General features: G+C 41.9%; 1 protein-coding gene across 1 annotated transcript in view; it reads right to left on the minus strand.

The window, feature by feature from the left end:
- Positions 1–10,403: 10,403 nt before the first annotated feature.
- CHST9 (carbohydrate sulfotransferase 9) overlaps positions 10,404–12,805 on the minus strand; it is a 78,402-nt gene continuing 76,000 nt past the window's right edge. Inside the window, exon 3 of the mRNA XM_030445762.1 lies at positions 10,404–11,529. Within this exon, the coding sequence (XP_030301622.1) occupies positions 10,432–11,529 (1,098 nt within the window). The 3' untranslated portion in view covers positions 10,404–10,431. The remainder of the gene's footprint in view (positions 11,530–12,805) is intronic.

The raw sequence follows: 12,805 nt of genomic DNA on the forward strand, positions 1-12,805 counted from the left end.
ATTACAGGCAAATGTAATTTATTGAAAAAATGGAAAATTCAAGACATATAGAAAAAAAGAAAAGGGAATGCAAAGCAATAGGGATCATAGTGTAGCTCAAATATCAAACAATGAGAAAATGTTTCTAACAATGAGATTTCTAACATGATCCAGAGCAAGAAGTTCTTACACTGAAGACCGTCCTGACTAAATAAGAGTAAATAAAATGCACATTTTTCCCTACTGTTTCTTTGTGTGTAAGAGATACTGAAAGTCCTTGACCATTTCAGAAGTTTGGGCACACTATTGATTCACTTAGTTTTTGTGATGATGCCAAAAAAAAAAAAAAAAAAAAAAAAAAAAAAAAAAAAAAAAAAAAAAAAAAAAGCCTGGGAAACCCTATAACTGTCCAGTCTCAGTGGTTTTGTTACTGAGCCAAAATAAGGGGTCAGGGCATAATAGCACTAGAAAAGCTCAGTTGCTGTAGATTTTACATAACAAGTTCCCAGCTTCTCTCATTCAGCCTGTGCCCAGTTCTGCAACCAAGACAGCACAGAGAGCAGATTTCATCTATGAAGATGTCAGTGGGAGAGCTTGTTTTCCCTTGGTAAATTGCAATAAATTAAAGAAATGTCTTGGTGCTTGCAGGAAGAGGGGGGCAGAAAGCAGAACTGAAAGTGCTAAAAGGACTTTCTCAAAATGTCCAGAATTATTCCCTCTGTTTCTCCATGACTTGCTGAGAAAGATCTGGGTTTGGCAAAGTAGCCTCTGCTGCTTCCAGGTAATGTATGTCTAAAGATATCTTCTTATCCAAAAAAGCTGTTAGGCAGTGTTTCCTGAGAACTGGCTTCTTCAGCTACACTTTGGAGTTTCCCTTAGGGCCAATTTCTTTTCAGAGCTGTCCCATGCATCTCCCCTTGATGTGCCTGGCAGCAGCGGCTGCTCCAGCCCAGCTGAAAAGTCTTGCCTGTGTTCTCCAGCTGCTGACTTCTGGGCTGACTCACCTCATATATATAAGCTTAAGCTGGGAATTTCACTCTTAACATCACTTTTAAGTAAAGCAATACGTTGTGAACCGATTTTTTCCTGGTTGAAATAATATTCATCAGGGGAGTCTGTTTGTGGAGACAGCACAGTGTCCTGAACCCACTGCAGCCACTTGGGCTGGAGACAGCCAAAAAGATTCAGGGAAAAGTGGGAGGAGGGAATTTGTTGGCAGCATGGCTGAGACAAAGAACAATTTTATCTCACTTTGGTTGTATGTTTTTGTTTTCCCTCCTATTCAGAAGGACCTGCAAGGATCATGAGGAATTTGAGAAACACCATCCTCTCCTGGAGATGAGCTTTTGCTGTACTGTAGTCTCAGGGTACTTCAACAGAGATACAATAGCAAAACAGCTATTTTTTTATTCTGTACTGTCACCTCCAGCCACAATTAACATTTCCCATTCTTGTTAGAGGTTTCCTCTCTCTCCCTTTTCTCTTGTGCCTTTTTTTTTTTTCCATTTTGAAGAGGATAGCAGAAGGCACAGCATAGGTGACAACTACTGCCTATGGCTTGGATTAGAGGGAGGTGTCCCTGTCCACATCAGGGGGCTTGGAACAAGAAGATTTTTGAGGTCCCTTCCAACCAAAACCCTTCTATGGTTCTATAATTCTATGATAACTTCCTTGAAAGCAGAGAGATACTACAAACCCTTGCTCACTTCTCTCCTGCCCTCCCCAAGTTTCCCACCAGAGAATTCCCCCCAAAAACCTGTAGCCATACCCATGACCAGAAGCAGGCACAGCTACCCACACTGCCAACCCAGAGACTTGGCAGCATCCTGTCCCATGAAAGCTGAAGCAGCAAAATAACCCCCAGCTTGTGCAAGAGGTAAACTTAGCTCCTGGAAGTAGCTTAGGTTGATTTGGAATAATGTTGTGGCTCTGCAGCTTGCTATACCTTTGCATATAGAATGCCACCATATCCATTCTCTGCTACAGCCAGAGATGAAAACATAAATTCTGCCTGTATATCCAGAGCAATTGGAACTCTGTTTCTTTAGAGAGTACATATCTTAATACACATTTAAGATCTTTCAAATGAAATGTAGGACTTAAGCTAAGTAGCTCCCACTGCCACTGCTGAGTAACATCGGGCTGAAAGTTGTGAGACTCAGGTATACATTGTATGTGTGCACATGTCTTTATAAAACATGTGCATGCATCTACACATGCATTTGTGCAAGGTTGTAAGGAGGGAACTGCTGTTTAATTGAATCAGCTCTCTGAACACACAGTTTCTCAGATGAATTATGAGTCATTATCATTCCTGAAACTTAAAAATCTGTCTGTGTTTGCGCCTGCTTTTATCAGGAATGAGATAATTCAATAGGCAGGTGCTAGTCTGCCTACATCCAGTTTTTACACACAAATAATCAGCTAGGGAAAATTAAACCTGTAGCATTTAATATCCTAGTGACATGTATTTACAATCCACTGAGTGTTGATTTACATCTCTGTGTGATGAAATGCCCAGATAAACCTGCTCTGCTCCTACACCTTGTGTTTCAGAATGCTGTTTCTTGAATGCAAATTATGTGGAACACTTCAAACTTCCAAATCTTGGGAAATGGGCAGTTCTGTAAGGTTCTGCGGAAAATGTGCTTTCTGGAAGGAATCTGAGGAAAAAAACCAAACCCAAAACAGGCATTGGAGGAATTTCTACGTGACAGGGACAAGACAGATATCTGTGCACAGATGGTGACTGACAGTACCATACTCTTAGGCAGACTTATTAGTGCAGCCACAGTGCTATGATAACATAGATGTGCTGGACTGGAGCTGGCTTATGCTCAATATCTGAGGGTGAAGCAGGAGCTGGTCATACTCATTTCTGCTGACATACTTAAAAAGAGTGGGAAAGTGTATGTGAGAAGACAGGCAAAAGGAACAACGATTAATTGTATTACAAAAAAAAAAAAAAAAAAATAATTCTCCAGGGAGCCATAGAAAAAGTGGTTATGGTGGTAGGAGATAAATGCTGAGAGTCTCTAGCAGCCAGGTAAAGTGGAGAATGTTATAGGACTGGCAGGATCTACAGAAGGGCTGGGGGAACATGGCCCTGGGTTCTGGGTTATGAAGCCCTGGTGTTTAGGAGAAAGCGGGAGTCTGAGTACATGGACAGAATCCACTGCTTCTGCAGAACTCTGTAGTTGAGCATCACTTTATTTAGGGCTACTACACCGAAGTAAAATAGCTGCTCTTTATCTGGGATCAGAATAAAATGAGACAGCAAAATTCTCACCCTGTCTCTGTCTGCTCTCCTCTATACAAAAGGAACCGGAGGGGCACTTGCCTCTGGTCAGACAACCTGGCACTGGTTTTATGCTGAGGCAGTGCCTGGACAGGCTTGACAAGACACACAGTGTTTTGAAACAGAGCTTGCATTCTTAAGGCTGCCAACTGCCCAGAACAGAGCTGAATGATGCACTTCTCAGATGAAACAAAGCTGGGAGATCCTCAGCTCCCTCTGAGCTATTAGGAATAAAACAGAAAGAAAGAGTATGAAAGTCCTGAGTTAAATTTCATACTAATACCTGATTTCTAACTACACCTATTTATCCAAACAATTCAATGATTTTAGGACAAGGCATATGGTATAACTACCTTCCATTTACAGGACCACTTCACCAGTGGGGAAACCAAGACAGAGAGCAGGTCAAGTTTATCCAACAAGTCCATGAAGTTACAGAATTTAGAAGAAGACCCAGGTCTCTGAAGTCCAACATTGTTATTCTAGACACAAGCAGAACTATATCTAAGACACAAGACCCCATAGGACTCACTGCCACTAGCCACAGGGCCAAGAGCTCAGCAGTTCTCCCTCAAAATAGAAGTTTTTATAAATTTAATTGAAGATATTCTTATTAAACTAAATAATATGATTTTGTTGTTGTGTGTGTGTCCCCGTCCATTCCCCATCACCCATTTTGGAAGGCAAATCAGTCCCAGGTATCTGGGGTTATGGACCTTTGCTGAGTCAGCTACTTCCATGCCCCAGTACTCTATCCCTGCCCTGCCCTCTGAGCTATAAAGGAATTGGCTGATACAGTAGATGCATCTGTATTTTTTATGAAGTGAGATAATTTATGGTCTGATTTCAGACATTAGGTTCTGAGGCCAAATTAATTTAGTTTTGAAAGCAGCACAGCAGGTTACACATCTAATAAAGTGGCACTAACATTGCAGTTAAAAATACTTATCTGACCTATTGTTAGCTTGAAGGCACATACAACAAAGACTTATATAGGTTATATATAAAATCTACATATACAATGAAAAGATCTATTAAACTATTTTCCTCACAGACTTTTGCCAAGTGTCATACTGTAATTTTCATTTAAATTTAAACTGCCTTTAAAATGAAAGTGGTGATCTCCAATGACACATCACCAAGACAGAATAGCCCAAGGCAGGAGTAGCTCCAATAAATTTGTCCTTTTGGGGGAGTTACACCAGAGGACATTTCAAGAGGATGTGCCATGTTTGATTACACTGTGGCTGCATACTTCTCATACCCCTGACTTCCATCAACAGTTTGCCAGCAGTTGCAGAAGAGATGGGTGGGATGGCTGTGTCTAAACTTTGCAAAGTTTAGACTTTGCAAATCCTACATGGAAAGAGGAAACTGCTTTATGTGGGCAAATGTATCAGAATTTGAGAACTCACACATTTAATGTATTGCTATTTAATTATGAGTTAAAATATTTTTACTGTATTATTAAATAAAATAATTTTTCTTTAATACTGATTTATTATAGAAGAAAGGAAACTATGCGACATTATTTTCCAAAAACCAACTTTTTGTTTCAGGCATGGTGTTTGGAAGAGAAATAAACCAAGGCAGCACTCTTCTGCTCCAGCCCTCCCATGGACTCACTGCAGTGCCTTTCCAGCACATTTGACTTTTCCTGACAACCAGCCTGCGTTAGAGGAGTGCTTAGAGATCTTCAAATGAAGAAATATTCATAACTAAAAAGCGTTTACTGCAATGAAGCCCTCCAGAAGAGGCTCTGCATGCTGCAGCTGAGCTTGGGTGTAAGTGTAATTGCACTGAATGTTGTGGAGTGTCTTTTCAGTCCTCTTCTGCATACGTTCAAGAGAATTTTCTAAATAAAACAAACATCTGTGCACATTTGTGGAGGTGTTTTGCACTACTTATAGTGGATGACTTTCCCATTTTCTTTTGCCTAGATGTCTTACACAATGTAAGACAAGTTGCAACCCAGCCTCACACTTTGACCTTTTAAAATTTACTTTGAAAAATAGAGGTTATCTCTTGTGCTTCAAATGATGCCTTTATCCCTTCTAATCCCGTAAGTCAGATATCACAGTCCCACTTCAATTATGCTAGACTCTTGTGTTAATTTTAAATCATGTAACTTAATTCCTGGCAAAGCAGGCTGGTGATTTTCAAAATGTGGTTAATGAGGCAAAGTACAATCTAGATTCTGCTACTGAGATCATCTGAATCCCTTAGGTTGCTGAAGATGACTATGGAGAGCATCTTCTTTACAAAAGTCTGAGTTAGATTTTCAAAAAAACGAATTTTTAAGTGCATTTAGGGGCTATGAAGTTTGACACTGAGCATACAAAGAAGTTAAATTACTTTCACTAGAGCCATAGAACAACAGTGTGGCTAAAACAATTACACTTCTGTGTACATGCTCACTTTAAAGGCCTTACGTAATGTCCCCCCTTTTAAATCACAAATGCAAACTGTACCAGATTTTCAAGTTGACAAGCCAGGGACCTGATGTGCATGTCCATGGATGCATGCAAATCAATGTCATTTTCCCTCTCATTTGCAGAAGCCAAACATTTGCTAATAGCTTCTTTCACCCCCCTGGACTCAAACAATTTTTTTTATCTAAGACAAGTTATGAATTTGGTAGATGAAATCCTGGGAGACATTTCTGATACAACATTACTGATACACCCTTCCCCAACAAATCTCTTTCATTCACTGATCAGCTAGAGTAAAAGTTTGTCCCTAAAGCAAGCTCAAGTTGAAGATTAAGTTCTTCAAAGCCTTTGTAATTGATTACTATTTAGTTGAAAAATTCATATGAAACTCATATATAAACTGGCCTCCTTTCTTTATTATTATATTAAACTTTTCCCCCTCTTATGTTTTTTTTTTAAATATTGCTACATATTTGGAAAATCTTGGTATATAAGCCATTTTTACCTGTAATTTAACAACTAACACAACCACAACAGACAAGACAAAGTAAATATATAAACATCAAAAGGTACATTTATTCTTTTTTTAACTTCTTCAAGCTTGTTTCAACTGCAGGTACAGGTAAGTTTTCAGAGAAGTGAGGGATCAGGCTATGAAAGCCAAAGCACAGGAAGAATTGAATCTGGCCAGGGATGTCAAGGGCAGCAAGAAAAGTTTCTACAGGTATGTCATGACTAAGAAAAAGCTGGGGAAAATGTGGGCCCTCTTCAGAAGGAAACTGGAGACCTGCAGGACATAGAAAAGGCTGAGTTACTCAATTGCTATTTTGCCTCAGTCTTCACCAGCAAGGGCTCCTGTCACATGATCCAAATTGCAGAAAGCAAGGGAAGGGACTGGGAAAAGAAATATCTCCCCAGTGTAGGAGAAGAACAGGTCTGAGACCACCTCAGGAACTTGAAGGTGCACAGGTCAATGGGACTCAGTGGGATACATCTGCTGTTCCTGAAGGAACTGGCAAATAAAGTTTCAAAGCCATTGTCCATCCTATTTGAGAAACCATGGAAGTCTGGTGAAGTTCCCACTGACTGAAAAAAGGGAAATGTAACCTCCATTTTCAAAGATGGAAAAAAGGAAATGCCGGGTAAGTACCAACAAATCAATCTCACCTTTGTGTCCAGTAAGGTCATGGAGCAGATCCTCCTAAAAGCTCTGCCAAGGCACATGGAAAATAAAGAGCTGATTGGTGACAGCCAGCATGGCTTCACTAAGGGCAAATCCTGACTGACAAACTTCGCATGCTTTTGTGACAGGGTCACTGGATTGGTGGACAAAGGGAGAGCATCCGAGGTCATTTATCTGGACTTGAGCAAAGTGTTTGATGCTGTCCTGCATGACATAGTGGTAACTACACTAGAATAGTATGGATTTGATGGATGGACCACTCAGTGGATAAGCAATTGGCTGGATGGTTGCACTCAAAAGGTTGTGGCCAATGGCTTGATGTCAAAATGGAGAACAGTCATGAGTGGCATTCATTAAGAGTCAGTACTCAGACCAATGCTGTTCAACATCTTTGTTGGGGACATGGAAAGTGGAACTGAATTCATCCTCAGGAAGTTTGCTGATGACATCAAGCTGTGTGGTACGGTTGACATGTTGGAGGGAAGAGAGGCCATCTAGAGGGACCTTGACAGATCTGAGAGGTGGGCTCTGCATGAAGATCAACAATGCCAAATGCAAGATTCTGCATCTGGGCCAGGGCACTCCCAAAAACAAATGAAGGCTGGATGGAGATTGGATTGAAAAGAGGAGGACCTAGGGATGATGTTTGACAAGAAGATCTGCATGAGCCAACAGTGTGCACATAAAGCCCAGAAAGCTGACTGTATCCTGGGCTGCATCAAAAGAAAAATGGCCAGCAGGTCAAGGGAGGTGATTCTGCTCCTCTACTCTGCTCTCATGAGGTCTCACCTATAGTACTGTGTCCAGTTCTGGAGTCCCCAACATAATGGAACTGTTAGAGCGAGTCCAGAGGAGGGCCACAAAGATGATCAGAGGGCTGGAGCATCTCTCCTGCCAGGACAGGCTGAGTTGGGGTTGTTCATCCTGGGGTTTTTGATCAGATTTTCACATCTGATAGGACAAGGGGGGAATGGCTTGAAATTAGAAGAGATTAGGCAATTAAATTTACATTAGAAGTTAGGAGGAAATTCTTTCCTGTGACTGTGGTGAGACACTGGCACATGTTGCCCAGAGAAACTGTGGTTGCCTCCTCCCTGGAAGTGTTCAAGGCCAGGTTAGATGGGGCCTTTAGCATCCTGATCTAGTGGAAGGTGAACCTGCCTATGCAGGGGGATTGGAACTAGGTGAAATTGGGCGTCCTTTCCAGTTCAAACCATTCTATGATTCTGATTCAGTAGCTTGGAACAACTCACTACAAATCAAGAGAGATTCATTCAGGATTAGACATGGGAATCTGTACTTACAAAATCAGAGGAACTAGAGGGCTCTCGATGTGACAGTGGAAAAGATACTTTTTACACCAAGGTCAAATCCAAGTGACATCTAAGGCAATTTTTTACCTGAGTTAGGTGGTTGAATGGTATGAACTCAAAACCCTGTAAGGACCTGCTCTTTAAAGTCCTGATGCAGTCCCACTCAAAGGCAACAGTCATGAAAATGCATGGCCAGATTATTAAAACAAAAAAAGAAAAAAAAAAAGAATAATTATGTGTAGAGATACATGGAATTCACTAACAGTCATTAAGTGGTGTGGTGCACAAAACTGGTGCAGTAGCATCCTGGTGTCCAGCAAGGCAGTGGCTGCATGGAGCCATCACTCCAGCTTGGTCCCCTGGGGCTGAGCCCTCAGCCATGGGGCAGCTGCCTCCCCACAGCAGTGTCATTTCCATGGGCAGAGAGAGACAGTGCTTGGGATCCCTGCTCTGGGACAGAGCCTGAAGGAAAACCAGAAGACAGTGCTGCCAGGGAAGGTGGGAGTCAGACACCATGTTGAGTGTTAAGGGGAAGATTTAGGGGCATGTTGTTCATGTATTGGGGAAGTTCAGTGGTTGGATATCCCATTCCAAATGCTTCTGGTGGTAACACCTATGGATTCATCTAGGCCCAGCAGCAGCTCACAAACTAACAGTGTGTGTGTTTACCCATCCAAGTCCTCCCTGAAACTGCTTGCTGTTTCTGAACACCTGCATCTCTCCATACATCACGGTGATGATTGCTTGTGGTTTTTTTCCATTTCTTCCTCTTTGCTTCATGGCCCCAGGGAAGAGGCTGGCTTTGGCTGTGGGTGCTGCTAGTCATGTACAGCATCACCTACAGCTTGGGCTGCCCAGTGTGCTTGCAGCTTTCTGACTTGGAGCAGCTTGTTCTGCAGAGCCTGCTGGGTTATGCACTGGCACTGCAGAGGCTGGAGGTGGCTTTTTTCCCTCTTCTAAGGTGAAAACTGAGAGACAAGCAAGAGCAAGGATATGTAGGAAATTGTGTCTCCTTTCAACAAGGACCCACAGTTACTCCTGTGTAAGGACTGAAGCCACGTATTTGCCTAAGGTGAAGGAAAAGAAAGCAATAGCATTGGTTATGACCAATGGTTGGGAACAGAGGAAAAGGACATTTTGCTTTCACCAGTGTCCTGCCAGATTGTTTCCTTATTTTACAACTTGCTATATGAAGATGTTGGAGCCAGGTGCCTTGACTCTCTACAGGAAGCCAAAAATAAGTGTCATCTTTGATTTAGAAGGGCATAGGGATTTTCTCCCTATCCATTTTGAAGAGATTTCTCCTCCTGGGACACCCTGGACATCCATTGTACAGTGCTATGTACAGCTGGGCACCACATGTGTTGCTTGGATGCTGGAGGGGGAAGAGGGAAGAAGTGGAGAGAATTATAGATTGGTTTGGGTTGAAATGGACCTTAAAGATCATCTAAGACATTTTTCTTACTACCAAGGATGAAGATTATCTTGAATATCGGGATCACAGCATGCAATGTGGTTGACTCCACTTTAAATTAAAATGTTAATTTTAACATATGTGGCTGTTCTCTGAAAGAAAGTTCATGTTCATCAGCTCTAGTGCATCAATCAACATAGGGCAGTGGATTGGCACATCAGATCAACAGTTGAACTGCTGGGCTATTGGTAATTTTATGTATTTGTATTCAAGAACATCCTTCAGTAAAAACCAATCAGGTCTAAACCCAGCCACAGTCTGATGATAATCAAACATCCATGCCTTGCAACTGAGAACACTGCAGACATTTTAGAAAATTAGCCAATATTCTTTATTAATAAGTGACAGAAATTAAAACATACATTCAAAAATAGTTTCAAAAACAATTTTCAAAGCAGACACACCAAGAAAAAATCATGCTACTCTGAATGCTTTTTTTCTTAAACCATTAAAAGAACATTAGGTAAGCTAATGCAACAGCTGGCTGCGCTACAGCTTCCACAGTATAATCCATAATGGTAAAAGCAGCTTTTTCAGCCATTTTAGTGCAATTTATGCTGTTTACAGGTCTTTTCTTGTGCATTCTTCTATAACTTAATGTCAATTGATGTCACTCTAGCTTATAAAATCCCCACTAAGTCAAGACAACTCCACTTAGCAGTAACTTTGTTTCCTTTCAGGGCTAATATCAAAGTAGTTGTTTTGAATCTCAAAATGGTAAGTATCTAATAGAAGCCTGAAGCTATTCTGTGCTATACAACTGGTGATGTATAATTGAACATTAAGTAATCCAAATAATAGAAATCGTAGGTCAGCTGTCTCTCCTCCTTAGACAATTCCTTTAAGTATTGCCTCACTACCTCTGCACTTGTTCTCTCATCAGAGGAATGCCTGTCTTTAAATTTAGGAAACTTCAGCTCAGCTGGAGCACCTACCAGCTGCAAAAAGTAATTGGCATCTTCTTCCAGGGTTTCAAACTTCCCTATAAAATCATAGTTGATAAGGCAGGGATAGCAGAGCTTACTGACTTGCTCCCAGTGAATGTCCATTCCTACCGGGCGATGGGAATCTAGCAAATATTGGATAAACTCCCTGAACTTGACTCCGGATCCTGTTTTCAATGCTTCATCAGTTGCATTATGTCTGTACTTCTTAATTATTGCCTTCCCAAACACTGGATGGTAATAGCTGTTTGGATGTTCAAACTTATCCCTGAAGGCAGATACCAGTCTTTCCATAGGATCACGTACAAATATAGTTTTGGTGTACGTGTTCAAACGTGTATCTATGCCTTTTAGGTCATAACTGTCCAGTTTCCTTAGATGTTTTCCATAGTGCACATCATCGTGGGAAATGTTGTTTGCTGAAGCAGCGAGTCCATTGAGCACCATGAGGACCCTTTTCCAATTGGAGCATCCTGCTTTGGGCACCTCGCAGTACAGGACCTTGTGCCTGTCCTCCACATAAATTCTTGACACCAGGTGCACAAGGTGTGTTGGCAGCTTCTTCCTGCTGTTGTATCTCTTGCAGAAGTCATTCAGGAAGGATCTGCGCTTTTCTTGGGTGCTATCCACATCCTTCCACTTGCCACCCTTGACTAATGTCTTGTTTAAAGGGTGCAGCACAGGAGGCAAATAGACCCCTCTGAACTGGCTGAGAGGCAACTCAGTCATCTTCTGCAGGTCAGACAGCTGGCTCACTAAGGAGGCAGTCACCACACCAAAAGGGTTTGCCTTGCCCCACTGGTATCTGTTGCCCAAGATGGCCATCTCGTGCTTACTGAGGCCAGGAGGAATGCTCCTGCTCCATGCTGCTCTCCTCGTCCTTCCCAGAGGTGGGACTGTGAAATCCTGCAAATATGGAAAGGAGCAGAGCTTACAATGCAGCGACAGCCCAGCCCAGCCTTGTTTACATTGCAACAGCAGCAAGGAAGGTGGAGTGAGTTCCCTACTGAACATGTCTTTCCCCCCTCAAAAGAAGTAGCTGCAAGGTCAGTGCTGGGGGTTTGGGACTAAAGGACCTTTGGGACTAAAGGTCCTACATAGCTGACACTGGTGGGTTTGAGTGGGGTGTAGTGACAGATGAACCCCCCCTCCAAAAGGTCCTATTTCTGTCCAAGTACCGACAGCTCACAGACTGCCTGCACATCCAGGTGTTTGCAACACAGATGCCTGCACATGAACCAGCTGCTTTCATACCTGATAAGGAGGTGCCTTTAGAGCTTATTCCATCTGGCTTACTTAAACATCAACATCAGCTAAATGGAACTGACTAAACATCAACTAGGGACCCTGCAAAGAATGTGAAAAGATGAGATTTTCCTCGCAAATATCTCTTTTAATGTCCCCAGCTACTGTACAATCCACCAGCTGCAGAAACAGCAAAGCTTGGATCTGTGTTTTGCCTTCAACTTCTTCAGGATCTTGTATCACACAAGTTGACTGAAGAGTTTCTTGCAGTTTGAGTATTTCTGTTATCTCGTTCCAGAGTGGTTTCTTACGTGTCTACTAAGGCTTGTAAATTCTTTCTCCTGTCAGTAGGCAAGCTGGCTGCTTGCTGAGACATCTATACAGCTGTCTATTTTCATTAGACTTCTGGAAAGAGGGGGGGAATACTGGTCAACAGGTTTTAAAACACCCTGTTGCAAATATCAGAGAGCCAAATGGTTAGATAGACATATATGCACAGGCTACCTGGCTGCTTTCCTAAGTCTAAGCTTTTTGGAAATGTACATAAAAAGACTCTTCTGCCATAAACTGATTAAACAATTACTGGAAAGTTGATTTGTAGACTGGCAGACTATCAGTATGGGTTTGGGGGGATTGGAAAGCTCATAGGCCAACTCTAACAAAGGCCTTAAAAAATTAGAGGAATTATGTAAGAAATAGTAGTGCACGGAACACAATTTGAACTCCAGTTTGAAAGAAAGTCTGTGGAAAAACAAGCAATTCCAATAAAAGTTAACCTGTATTGCTGTGTAATCATTTCCAATGACAGGAACAAAACTGAAGGATCAGGCTGTTCTTTATTGCTGCAAACCACTGCCCATCAGGTCTTTGTTTTGTCTGAAGTGAGTAAAAGGATTGTTGTATTGTTGACAGCAAATGACAGCAGTCATGCAGCACT

This window comes from Calypte anna, chromosome 2, assembly GCF_003957555.1.
Source record: "Calypte anna isolate BGI_N300 chromosome 2, bCalAnn1_v1.p, whole genome shotgun sequence".
Taxonomy (NCBI): Eukaryota; Metazoa; Chordata; class Aves; order Apodiformes; family Trochilidae; genus Calypte; species Calypte anna.